This window comes from Mustela nivalis, assembly GCF_964662115.1.
Source record: "Mustela nivalis genome assembly, chromosome: 2".
Taxonomy (NCBI): Eukaryota; Metazoa; Chordata; class Mammalia; order Carnivora; family Mustelidae; genus Mustela; species Mustela nivalis.
In genome coordinates this window covers 41,163,330-41,177,092 of record NC_139021.1, presented here as the reverse complement: position 1 = coordinate 41,177,092, position 13,763 = coordinate 41,163,330, and the positions used below count along the sequence as shown (strand labels likewise).

At 38.3% G+C, this 13,763-nt stretch overlaps 1 protein-coding gene across 11 annotated transcripts in view; it reads right to left on the bottom strand.

Annotated features, from left to right (window-relative positions):
- Positions 1 to 305: 305 nt before the first annotated feature.
- CDH17 (cadherin 17) overlaps positions 306 to 13,763 on the bottom strand; it is a 112,809-nt gene continuing 99,351 nt past the window's right edge. For all 11 annotated transcript variants that reach the window (XM_082722874.1, XM_082722878.1, XM_082722869.1 and 8 more), the window contains 5 exons: positions 12,797 to 12,927; positions 8,528 to 8,767; positions 3,880 to 3,996; positions 3,663 to 3,776; positions 306 to 1,197 (listed from right to left, as the gene is read on the bottom strand). In XM_082722874.1, the coding sequence (XP_082579000.1) occupies positions 1,097 to 1,197; positions 3,663 to 3,776; positions 3,880 to 3,996; positions 8,528 to 8,767; positions 12,797 to 12,927 (703 nt within the window). In that variant the 3' untranslated portion in view covers positions 306 to 1,096. The remainder of the gene's footprint in view (positions 1,198 to 3,662; positions 3,777 to 3,879; positions 3,997 to 8,527; positions 8,768 to 12,796; positions 12,928 to 13,763) is intronic.

Below are 13,763 nucleotides of genomic sequence, written 5' to 3'. Positions count from 1 at the left end.
TCAGATACAAGTTCTTTTTCAGACAATTCTTAAAAATTCTGAATGGTTTTGTAATGTTGAATGTTTTCAAGGATCAAAGCATGAGCCAGAGACAATGGTTCCAGACCTAAATATCCTTCCAAATGCCTGAGGTTCTCTTATTCAACCTGAATGGTCCTGAAAGCAGTGAATTTTTATTTTATTGTAGATGCCTCCTTACAGACCAGCTCTATATGGGAGGCGATTCTGATCAAGGGTAAGTAACCATTGTTATTAACCAGATCCTCCCTCAACAAATGCAAAGAAGCAGGAAGTAGAGCCAAAGAGCCCAAGAAACAAAACCACAGTCAACATTTATTCTTGATTTTTGTCACTACTTCTTCTGTTAAATATACAGCAACCAATCTTTATTAACATACATGTAAGGAAAACATGTGCAGAACATAAGCATGGTAGGTAATAAGTAAATCTGGTCAGGGGTTGGTTTATGCACCAGAATTTGTGAAAATTGGCCTGTGTGGCCTGTGATAGGTTTTTGCCATTTCCAAGTGGGAGAACCTCAAATGAAGAGTGTTATGAGCCACAGTGAGCTAAAGAAGGCTAATAACACAAAGAGTTTCTGTTCACATCAAAGGACAAGGGTCCCATTTTATTTTTTTCCTACAACTTCACTTTGTTCTTTTTTCCAACAAATGTTTTAAAATTAGTGCAATACCAAGAGACATGAAGAAGGAGACACAGGATGAAATTAGGAAAGTATAAATGGAATCCAGGAAGTTCTGTGGTGGATGACTGATAAATCTTGATAAGGAGAAAATGAACAGAGTATTTCATCAGTCCATCTCTCCCTAAAAGGAAAAAACACATACATTTTTTTGTTTTGGATAAATAGCTAAAGCTTTTGCAGAGGGGAAAGTGTCATGGGAAAATGGGAAATGTCTCTAATGTCTATAGCACACAGAATATCAAAGAGTAACAAAATATTAAAAGGCAAGAGATTATATCTGTAAAAAATTGTAATGCACATGTTGCATTAAAAAAAGTAAAATTACAGGACTAAATGGTTGTGTTACTGAAATAGCACTCAATATATAAACTCAAGCATTCCTTTTCAAATTCAGTTTTTCAGAGGTTGGGCTTCAGATGCCTGAGCGCTTTCGACATTATCTTTGCCTCCATTCTTCTTTATTCGGATAAACACAACTGCTAAAATTATACCTAAAAGACAAAACACAGGGTCAAAGAGATGGAATCTTAAAATGTCCTATCACATTCATTTATAAAGTAGTACGCTTGTAGGAAAAAATGACTCATATGACTTCATTTCTTTTTGTGGTTCAACAAAGTTTTGTCGTCCTGGTGAAAAAGGCATTCTAGGCATTGGCTTTCTTGGATTCATAAGTTTGTCATTTGTCTTATTGTAAGTAAGTATGTATCAACTCCCAAATCATATCTAAGCTATTAGCTCTCACTGGGTCTTTGCCAAGGAATATAGGACCTAATGCATACTGAAGACGAAGTGTGTAAGCATCTGACTGAGTTCCTGACCTTTTGACATGTTCAATAAAGTCTATTCCAGTCCTTCCTCTTCTCTAGAGGAAAGAGTCCATCAGAACAACCAGAAAGCTGATCTCTGACCTGTTCACCTACCTAAAGCTTAGGTGTGTCCACACCAGATTCCATGTTATCTTAGGGGCCTTCCTCATGGCTCCAATTCTAGTAGACTCCCTAACCTTTCTGGTTTTTCTTATCTCTCAACTCCTACAAAATTACGTTGTGCATTTTAGCACTAACTCTGTACTATAAACCAGAGTTTATGGTTTATATGGAAAATATTGGTTTTTTTCAATAGAAAATATGGAAAGGGAGATGTTTTATGGAACCAATATGGAAACCAATATGGAAAAGGGGAGTTGTTTTAAGGAAATAAACCTGGCAGTAAATTTACAGGAGGAATCATGGCAGAAGAGACTGGATGCTCAGAGACTAATGAAGAATCTTGCACTAAGGGGTGCCTGGGTGGCTCAGTCAGTTAAGCATCTGTCTTTGGCTGAGGTCATGACCTCCAGGTCTTGGGATCAAGCCCCTTGTTGTGCCTCCCACCCAGCAGGGAGTCTGCTTCTGCCCATCTCCCCATTTGTGCTCTTCTTCTGTCTCTCTCTCTCAAGTGAATAAATAAAATCTTTCAAAAAAAAATTTTAAAAAAGAATCTTCCACTTATCCCAAACCTATTTGGAAAAAGTAAGGTATGGAACTGTAAGATCCTATTACTTCTATTTTTAGATATCCCCAGACTCATTCAATTCTTAACGTGTGGCAAAATTATGGGATTAAACTGTCATGGGAGAAAATTATTTGGTTCATAAACTCAAAAATCCTTTTAAGATGGGAGAGTAGACAGAGGAAGAAAAAGCACAGAAGCCAGAAGGGAGCTTGGTAAATGAGTCGTAACTCAAAAGTCCAGCTCAATTAGGATGAAAGGTGTATACCAGCCTGTGGTCAGGAAGGAAAGATGATCCCCATGCACATGTGAGGATGGGTTGTGGCTATGTCACATAGTTCTTTCCCTGTCACAATAATGAGGAATTTGGATGGAATGGTATAAGGAAATGAGATCTCTTTTAGCCAGTGAATCAGAGTCCAATGTGACAGGTTGGGTCATGGCTGAAAAGACCAGATGCCAGGAAAAAAATGAATAGTTCTTAGAAGAATCCCAGCCCTCCTTTTAAAAGAGAAAGGATGTGAACTGGTGTAAAACCCTTCAGTCAAGTGGATCCAACACGATGAAGGATCTATGCCTAATATTTAACTTACGGTGAGGACAACAGCTGAAAGAGGACGATTACCACAGTAAGCCCCGAAAAAAAGATGTCTAGAAATGGGGAATCTGATGCCTAGTCTGGCCAGGAGGCCAAGGCAGAGTAAGGCCTGAGATAAGCTAGAATTGTTCTGGAGTAATAAAGAATCAGAGTCTACAGTCATGAAAATATGCAAAGGGAAATTCTGTAACATTTCAGGCATGTGAGCATCTCCACTGGAAGGCTGATTCCACCTAGTCCAACAATGGCAGACTAGACTGCGAGTTCTGTGAATGTAGGATCTGGTATGTCTTGCCCATCACAGTATCCCCCATATTGAGCATAGGGCCTGACATATCAGGGGCACCGCTACTGCATTTCTTTCTCCTTCATCAAAAAACCTTGGTAACTAGACCCAAAATATAACAATTTATGCTTTAAAGCCTCTTATGTTATATCTCCCAAACTAACCAACAAGTCAGTGATAAGTAAAATGCTGTACAAGGGCAGCAACTCTCGGGGCACCTGGGTGGCTCAGTGGTTAAAGTTTCTGCCTTCGGCTCAGGTCATGATCCCAGGGTCCTGGGATCAAGCCTCACATCGGGCTCTCTGCTCAGCAGGGAGCCTGCCCCCTCCTCCTCTCTCTCTCTGCCTGCCTCTCTGCCTACTTCTGATCTGTCTGTCAAATAAATAAAAATCTTTAAAAAAAAAAAAAAGGCAGCAGCTCTCAACTGGGAAAGTCTGATAGTTTGCTAGTGATCTCTATTCCTCGCTTTGCACAGATTGCCAGTGAGCAGCCACCAGACAGGACCTGAAGAGAGATCCTGAGGTAAGGGTTTCAAAGGCCCAGAGCAGGAATCCTTGAATCTGAGAAATTATACTCACCAATAACCAAAAATGTAGTCAGGAGTATACCAACTGCCATGCCCACAGTGGGCATCCCAGAGTGGTGACCTGCTGGCAGGAAACAGCTTCCGTCCACACACTTGCAGAAAGTAACTGAAAAGCAGAATAGTATTCGGTGACACACCTTTTCAAGTAAACAGTTACAGAATTCCTTATCAAAGACAAGAATTCTCCCAATTCTTGGGAAAGTTCCTACCTGGCAAAGAGACTACTCTTTCCAAGGGTGGCCGACCTCCATCCTTGATGCGAATTGGGACGTTGTAAACTCTCTCCTCAAAGTTTGTGTGCTTGGTGGCAAGTCTGGCATGTGTTCCTGTCAGAATAGGGGGAAAAAATGAATGACATGAAAACACAGCCTCGGAACCATCTATTAACAGGAATAAAGCTCATCTTTGCATACATAGTAAGGTTGATCAGGAAATGATTCAATATAAGTTTGAGTTAAACTACAAAAAGAATGACCACTCTATGTGTACCTTCCCTAAGGTCAAACAGGATGCTAAAGCATCCTGTGATCTGATCATGATTTCTCTATAGAATGAATACTACTGAATATAGCTGGTTATCATTATTCCATATAGTGATGTTCTGTAAAGTTAAACTGAGTTTAACACTGAATTAGAGAAAAAATATTTGAAGAAATAATTGCTAATTGTTTTTCCAAGTTTGATGAAAACTCTAAATCCTCAGTTCAAAGAAAATTAGGAAATCCCAGGAAAAAGAAAAACAAACAAAACTACACTAAAGCACATAATAATCAAATTGCTTAAAACTAGTGGAAAAGAAAATCTTAAATTTAAGGGGAAAAAAAGAACAATGCAATTCAAAACACAGTAGAAAAAATATCTTTAAAGTATGAGAGACAAAAGTCCCAATAAATTTAAAAGTGTTTCAGTCAAATGTTCTCTGGTCACTATGAAATTAAGTTAGAAATCAATAATTAGAAAGATGTGGGAAATCCCCATATATTTGGAAACTGTATAATATGCTTTTTTGTAATATTTTATTTATTTATTTGACAGAGATCACAAGTAGGCAGAGAGGCAGGCAGAGAGAGAGGAGGAAGCAGACCCCTGCTGAGCAGAGAGCCCGATGTGGGGCTCTATCCCAGGACCCTGGGATCATGACCTGAGCCAAAGGCAGAGGCTTTAACCCACTGAGCCACCTAGGTGCCCTTATAATACACTTCTAAATGACCCAGGCGTCACAAAAAAAATATAAAAGGAAGATAAAAAGAATTTTGAACTGAAAGAAAATGAAAACACAATACATCAAACCTTGTGGAACACAACTAACGTGACACTAAGAGAAAAATTTATTACACCAAATCTCCATGTTAACAAAGCAAAAATTTCCAAATTAACTTCCATAGCTCCCCCTTAATAAAAATGGAACAAGAACAACAAATCAAATACAAAACAAGAAGAATGAAGGACATAATAAAGATCTGAGCACTGAAATACAAAACAAAAAATAGAGAAAAATATATGAAATCAAAAGCTTGTTCTTTGTGAATATCAATAAAATTAATAACCTCCAGCCAGATTGATCTGGAAAAAAAGAGACAATTTTTCAATATCAGAATGATGTGATGATATCACTACATATTCTGTAGATACTAAAAGAATAATAAAATAATATGGCAAATAACTTTGTGCCAATAAATTAGACAAATCAAATGAAATAGACAAATAATTTAAAAGATAAAAACTAACAAGTTCAACTAACAAGAGATCTATAACTTAAATAGCCCCGTGTTTATTAAAGAAATTGAATTTTTAATTAAAACTTCCTATAAAGATGGCTCTAGGTCCAGATGCATTTATGGGTAATTTTTTACTGAACCATAAGAGAGAAATAAAAAACAATTTTATACAAATTCTTTCAGATAATTAGAGAAATAGAATACTTCCCAAGTCTTTCTATGAGGGCAGCATTACTCTGATAATCAAGACCAGACAAAGACATTACAAGGAAAGAAAAATACAGACCAATAGTCCTCAAGAATACAGATAGAGAAATCCTTAAAATTTTAGCAAATCAAATCAAACAACATATAAAAATACTAATATTTCACCACCAACTAAGCATTATACCAGGAAGGGATTGGTTTAAGAACCAAAAGTTGATTGATATAATTCACCAATCAAAAGATCCCCCCCAAAAAATCAACCACATAATCATCTCAATCGATGTATAAGAGGTATGTGAAAATTTTAGCATCCATTCCCAGTTTAAAAAAGAAAAAGAAAACCCTCTCTGCAAGTTAGCAATAGAAGGTAAATTCTTCAATCTAATAAAGGGCATGAACAAAAAAACTACAGTAAACGTCATTCTAAATGGTCAAAGCCTGGATGCTTTCTTCCCACATTCTAAATGGTCAAAGACTGAATGCTTTCTTCCCATATCAGTTACAAGCCAGGTTATTTCTACTTTCACTACTTTCATTCAACAATCTGCTGATAGTTTTAGCCAGCAATAAAACAAGGTAAAGAAATAAAAAGCATCCAGTTTGGAAAGGAAATTAAAATGTTACTCTTCACAGACTACAGGATTGCCCACCTAGAAAATTTGTGGAGTCCTAAAAAAAGGGAGAAAGAACACTGCAAAGTGAGGTCATCAGTGTCATAGGATATAAGATCAATACACAAAAATCATCAATTATATTCCCATATCTTGGAATTGCTTAAAAATTAAAACCTTAGATACCATTTAGGATAGCATCAAAAATATGAGATGCTTAGCAGAAATTATGTAAGAACTATACACTGAAAATTAAAATACTTTGCTCAGAGAAATTAAGACCTAAATAAATGGAGTTATAGATATCATGTTCATGGGTTAGAAGATTCAGTTTTGTTCAGATGCCAATTCTCCCCCAAATTCAGCTACAGATTCACATGATCCCAAGTCACAATCTCCATAAGCTTTTTTGGTAGAAATTGACAAGCTAAATTCTAAAATTTATATGGAATGCAAAAGACCTCGATAGATGAAAAAAATATCGAAAAGAACACAGTGGGAAAAAAATTACACTACCTGATTTCAAGTTTTATTCTAGTAAAACAGTCATCAAAGCAGTTTAGTATTAATATAAAGATCGGCAAAGAGATCAGTGAAACAGGATAGTCCAGAAAAGGATCCATATATGTGTGGTTATTTGATCTTTGACAAAGCTGCCAAGACAATTCAATGTGAAAAGGATATTTTCAATAAATAGTGTCAGAACAATTAAATAGTCCTATTAAATACAATGAAAGTTGACCTTAACTGTATACCCCATACAAGAATTAACTTGAGTGATGCCTGGCTGGTTCAGCAGTTAAACATCTGAGTCTTGATTTCAGCTTAGATCATGATCTCAGGGTCCTGAGATCCAGCCCCATGGTGGGCTCTAACCTCAGTGGGGAGTCCGCTTGAGATTCTCTCTTTCTCTCTCCCTCTGTGTCCCCTCACCCCACAGTTTTTTTTTTCTCTCTCTCTCTAAAAATAATAAATAAATCTATTTTTTTTAAATTAACTTGAAATGAACCATGGACCTAAATGTAAAAGCTGACATTGCAAAATCTTTAGAGGAAAAAATTAGAAAATTTTAGTAACCTTGGGTTAGGCAAAAATTTCTTAAATATTCACCAAAAAAGTCACAAATTACATAAAATTTAAAAAGAAAAAACTCAGACACCATAAAAATGTTTAAATTTGTTCTTCAAAAGACATTCTTACAAAATGAAAATGTAAGCCATGTCCTGTAAGGAAGTATCTGTTAACATATTATTGAAAGAATTTTTACCTCGACTATAGAAAGAATGCTTGGAGTCAACAATGGAAACTGAGCAGCCAAATTTTTCAAGTGGAAACAAAGTTTGAACAGACACTTCACCAGGGAAAATACATGGATGGCAAATAAGCCCATGGAAAGATGCTCCACACTGTTAGTCTTTAGGGAAACATAAATTAAAACCATAAGAAATGCTACTGCACTCCCACTAGAATGCCTAAAACAAAAATGACTACACATCTCAAGTGTTGGAGAGAATGTTGAGCAGGTAGACTTCTCATGCACCCATGGGAATGGAGAATGTTACAAACTAGAAAACAATTTGCCATTTTCTTAAAAATTTAACCAAGCAGCTACCATATGGCCCAACCTTTCCACTGCTAGGGATTCAACCAAGAAAAATGAAAGGGTATGCTCTTACAATATTCTTGTTCACAAATGCTTATAGCAGCTTTACTTGATGCTGGGTGAAAATAGCTAGACAAAAAAAGAGTACATACTGTGTTGCAGTATTTAAATAAAATTCTTGAAAATGCAAACTAATCTAATAGTGACAGTAGATTAGTGGTTACCTGGGGGTGGGGGATGGAGGATGGGCAGGGTGGGGTAGAAAATGGGATTTACAACTGGAGCATGAAAAGTCTTGGAGGGCGGTGAAAACATTCTTATCCTTATTGTGCTGATGGCTTCAATGATAGCAACATTTATCAATTTTTATAAAATTGTATGCTGTCAATATGGGCTGTTTATTGATGACAATTGTATTTTAATGAAGCTGTTTTCCCAGCTGCTATTGGAAATTTTGCAAATGCTTTTCAAATTACCCAATTATCCAATTGTCCAACGTACACTATGGGGGATGGGGTGTGCTAATCTTTCTCCCTCCAAAGCCCAGGGTTTTTTTTCCCTCTGATGAGCTCTTCTCTACAAGTTTTCAGAGCATGAACTTCCTTCCTGTAGCCTGGGAGAAAGCTCTGTGTTGAGTGGCTGCAAGCACACCAAGGCAAAGAAAAACTAATTTTAATCATAGATCAGTGTTTTGTTCCATGTACTTTTGACAACTCACCATTGATTTTGGAAACTTCCCAGTTACTTTGTAAAAATTCACTGTCAAGGGAAAATGTAAACTGTGGACCCAGAAATGACTGCTGGTCATCATCAGTGGCCTCGACAATGACACTTCCAGTTGTTTGGAGGGGATGGCACAGAAACAAGCCTGCATCGTCCTTGGCTAGCCGAGGGGGGTTGTCATTCACATCGGAGAGGGTCAGGTGGAAACTGGCTATGGAGCTCAGGTGGGAGCCACCTAAGGAGGTGAGAGATTGAAACATGGTATCAGGTCTCTCATTTTCCTCTTAAGGAAAAAAAAAAAAAAACTTCCTTTTCTTAAAAACATACACACACAGTTCAAACAGTTGGGTTTATTGAGGTAGTAGAAAGATAACAAGCTTTCAGAATCAGACCTGGTTTCATTTCCTGCTTAAAAAGTCTCAATGATAATAATAATAACTAAGACTTATGTGCTAATATTTTTTTATTTTTTATTTAAATTCAAGTTAGTTAACAGATAGTGTAGTATTGGTTTCAGGATAGAATTTAGTGATATATCAGTTACATATAACACCCAGTGCTCATTCCAGTGAGTGCCCTCTTTAATGCCCAACACCCATTTAGCCCATCTGACCCCCACCTTCCCTCCAACAACCCTCAGTTTGTTTCCTATAGTTATGTGTCTTATAGTTAGAGTGTCTTATGGTTTGCCTCCCTCTCTGTTTTAAACTTACTTTGTTTTTCTTTCCCTTCCCCTATGTTCATCTGTTTTGTTTCTTAAATTATACATATGAGGAAAATCATGACATATGTCTTTGCTTAGATAACTTATTTTGCTCAGCATAATACCCTCTAGTTCCAACCATGTTGTTACAAATGGCAAGATTTCATTCTTTTTGATGGCTGCATGATATTCCATTGTATATATATACCATGTCTTCTTTATCCATTCATCTGTTGATGGACATCTGGACTCTTTCCATAATTTCACTATTGTTGACAATGCTGCTATAAGCATTAGGGAGCATGCGTCCCTTTGAATCAGCATTTCTATATCTTTTGGATAAATACTTAGTAGTGTAATTGCTGGGTCTATTTTTAACTTTTTGAGGAACCTCCATATTGTTTTCCAGAGTGGCTGCACCAGTTTGCATTCCCACCAATAGTACAAAAAGTTTCCCCTTTCCCAGCATCTTCACCAATACCTGTTCTTTTCTGAGTTGTTCATCTTAGCCATTCGGACAGGTGTGAGGTGATATCTCATTGTAGTTTTGATTTGTATTTTCCTGATGATGAGTGATATTGAATATCTTTTCATGTGTCTGTTAGTCATTTGTGTGTCTTCTGTGGGAGAATGTCTATTCATGTCTTCTGCCCATTTCTTAACTGTATTATTTATTTTTGGGGTGCATGTGTCCCTTAGAATCAGCACTTCTGAATCCTTTTGTTAAATACCTAGTAGTGCAATTGTAAATGATTTTGATGAGTTCGTTACAGACTCTGGATACTAGCCCTTTATCCAATATGTCATTTGCAAGTACCTTCACCCATTCTATAGGTTGCCTTTTAGTTTTGTTGATTGTTTCCTTCGCTGTGCAGAAGCTTTTTATCTTGATGAAGTTCTGATAGTTCATTTTTGCTTTTCTTTCCCTTGCCTCCAGAGATGTGGCTAGTGAGAAGTTGCTACAGTGAAAGTCAGAGAGGTTGTTGCCTATGTTCCCCTTTAGGATTTTGATGGTTTCCTGTCTCACATTTAAATCTTTAATCCATCTTGAATTTATCTTTCTGTATGGTGTAAGAAAGTGGTCCAGCTTCATTCTTCTGCATGTGGCTGTCCAGTTTTCCCAGGACCATTTCTTGAAAAGACTGTCTTCTTTCCATTGGATATTCTTTCCTGCTTTGTCAAGATTAGTTGATAATAGAGTTGAGGGTCCATTTCTGGGTTCTCTATTCTGTTCCATTGATCTATGTATCTGTTTTTGTGCCAGTACCATACTGACTTGATGACTACAGTTTTGTAATAGAGCTTGAAATACAGAATCACGATGCCTCCAGTTTTGTTCTTTTTCAGGATTGCTCTGGCTATTTGGAGTCTTTTGTGGTTCCATACAAATTTTAAGATTGTTTGTTCTAGCTCTGTGGTAAATGCTAGTGGTATTTTGATCAGGATTGCATTGAATGTATAGCTTGCTTTGGGTATACATTACTTCAAAACAAGTCCAATGTGCATTTACTGATGACAAGACTGAGGTTCAAAGAAGTTGTGTGACTTGCCCAAGATCACACAGCAGTAGAGGTTTCCACCCCAAGAAGTCTGACTCTAGAGCCCACAATTTCTCCTCAACACTGATCTAGGCATGTTTGTTTAGTTTTCTACACATCATTTTTTCAGCTATATAATAAGTGACTTTGTGAGGACCCCACATGTACTGTTTGTTGAAAATAGTGAAGGGCTGCACAAATGTTATTTACTATGACATAGCGGTGAAAGATTAAAAATTTGTAGCCTTAACAGTTGGTAGCTGTGTGATTGTAAGCAAGTTACTGAACTTCTCAGTGCCTTGATTTCCTCATCCATAAATTATGGTCAAGAATAGCACCTACCCATAGTGTTGTATGAGGATTAAGCTATTACACTAAGTGCTTAAAACCAGGGCTGCCAGTACAGTGTAAACTCAGACTCTTCTCACACTCCCTGACATCAGTCACAGAGACCAGTTCCACAGTTTATGACCCCATCTTGCTTTAATTCCAATGAACCTCATCCTCTTGCTTTGCTTTTCAACTGTCTTCCCTAGCCCTGACCACACTTAACCAAAGGAGGAAAAGCCACTGTGCTCTTGAAGTCATTTCATCTATCAGCATCATTTTAGAGCCAACAAAGGGAAACAGGGCTTTGGATCCTGGTTTTGATTCATGGAACTTCTAAAATGTGAGCGGTCTCTAGGACACATCCAAAGTGAAGTGTTGATCCCCATTATGTTGTAGTGGAATGCGTGGCATAAAGGCTCAGCCAGAAACTTCCTACTGATTAATCGGGAGCTTTTAAATCACGAGTTCAATGTATACAATGTGATAGTGGAATGTGCTTTTCTGGAAACAAGCAAGGGAGAGAGCAAGTCTCCCACCCGCCTCACCAAGGCGTGTCTACTTGCACACAACTGTTCCAAATTTGGCACAGACTTCAGTATTTCTACCCTCATTGGCTTAACTTGACTGTGGCACTTTTGTTTTTCTTACTCCTTTCACAGGCAGGACCATTTTCATGATTCCCATCCACTGGAATGTTCCCCCTTTCACCCCCCAATCCTGGGCCTCACATTTGGAAGTTTATTTTTTTGGTCTAAAACTGTATTTACTTAGTCCTAATTTGTTCCATTCTCATTTTTTGGTAAACCAGGCAAATATATTTGCTATTTAATTGGAGGCTTCAACCAGAATAAAGTCAACAGAATTTCTACACTAAGTTGGAAAATTCCATTTAAGTGCAAAGAACCCTTGTGTTTTAATCACCAGCCTTATCACTGGGAGGCATACTATTCTATGGGTGTGTGTTTATTTTAATTTTTCAAGTTCCCTGAAATGCCACATTCAAAGTCAAAGGGGAATATATATCACCACAACTGGATTAAATGGGATGCAAAGATTATACAGGATGATTCAAACATCTTTGGCTTCTCTATGGAATAATCTTTCCTTTCAAAAGCTCATCCAATTTCAGCAAAACAGAGATACCCAGGGCTACCCAAGCCTAGTGAATCAGACTTTCCAGAGATGATGATCTCATGTCTGATTGAACAAGCTCCCAAGTGATTCTGGCACATATGGAAGTTGAGAACATGGCATAAAACATTTCTGTTTCAGAACGGGTCAGACCCAAGCCCCTGCAATTTAAGGCTGAAGGAGCATGTCACGGTCTAGGTCAGCAGGGCAGTGCCCTGCTCTCAAGGAAAACCCACAGCCACTTTGGAGGAAGGGTAGGTAGTTCAGCAGAGGTGCAGGAACCTTCCCTGAAGCTGTAGCCCCCACAGGAAACAACAGTGAGCAGCAACAGCCCTGTTGCCTAGCCAGCCTGCAGGTGCGCCTCTGCCAGAGAGGTGCCAATGGATCCCACCTTGCACCAAACCAGGAAGGTCTGAGCACTTCCCTCCACTTTGGTACTTTTAGCATCCTTCCAGTGGAAGATATTCTGACAATTGGACCCAGTAGAGTTTCCCACCCACTTCACCTTCCCTCCCATGTCTGTCGATGTAGCCCCTCATCATTTGTTACTTTTTTTCCTCACCTATTTCGGTAGCCACCACGTGCACCACATACATACTCTCAGCTTCCCGGTCCACCGGAGCCCTAGTGGAGATCTGGCCAGTGACGGGGTCAATTTTAAGCCAGCCTCTCCTGTCGTCTCTCAGGGAATAACTTCATAAGGTGAAAAGAGTAAAAGAAAACCCACATTACTCTGTGTGAAGATGTGAAGCTAGTTTAAGATCATTACGCTGTTCTATCAGCCTTATCCCTTGCGTATCACTTAGAGCATATTTAAGGGTTATTTTATATGATTAATGCTTTCCTGGCATATGGTCCCTCTTCAAAAGGAGGATTAATGTATCTTTATAGAGACCTAATTTTATTTGTTTTATCAAAAAGATATAGTCACAAACTCCAGAGGAAAAGAGTTAAACTTTTCTGGAAATCAAAGGATTCCAATGAAAACAACCTGGAAGCATCTTTTAAAACTGATTGGCCAACCACTCCCTCTAAGAAAATTCAAACCCCCAGGGGTGGAGATAATAGGTAAATGGGTGGGTACTCAGAGGCTGCTGGTGGCCCACTGAATTGCTCATTCTACAAACATCTACTGAGTGCATTAGAACAAGAGTGGAGGGGCGCCTGGGTGGCTCAGTGGGTTAAACCTCTGCCTTCACCTTGGTCATGATCTCAGGATCCTGAGATCGAGTCCCACATTGGGCTCTCTGCTCAGCGGGAAGCCTGCTTCCCCCTCTGCCTCTCTGCCTACTTGTGATTTCTCTCTCTGTCAAATAAATAAATAAAATCTTAAAAAAAAAAAAAAAAAAAAAAAACCAAGAGTGGAAATTACCAGAAAAAGGGTGGGGTGGGGGTGCTCTTAAGCCAGTGAAGGAGACAGAGTGCCAGTAAAATGTGGCAAACACAATGAGAAGGGCCTTGAGGTCTCCCAGAGAACTCTTTCTGAAACAGAAGATGTTAACTAAGGCAAGAAAATGGATGCTTCAAGC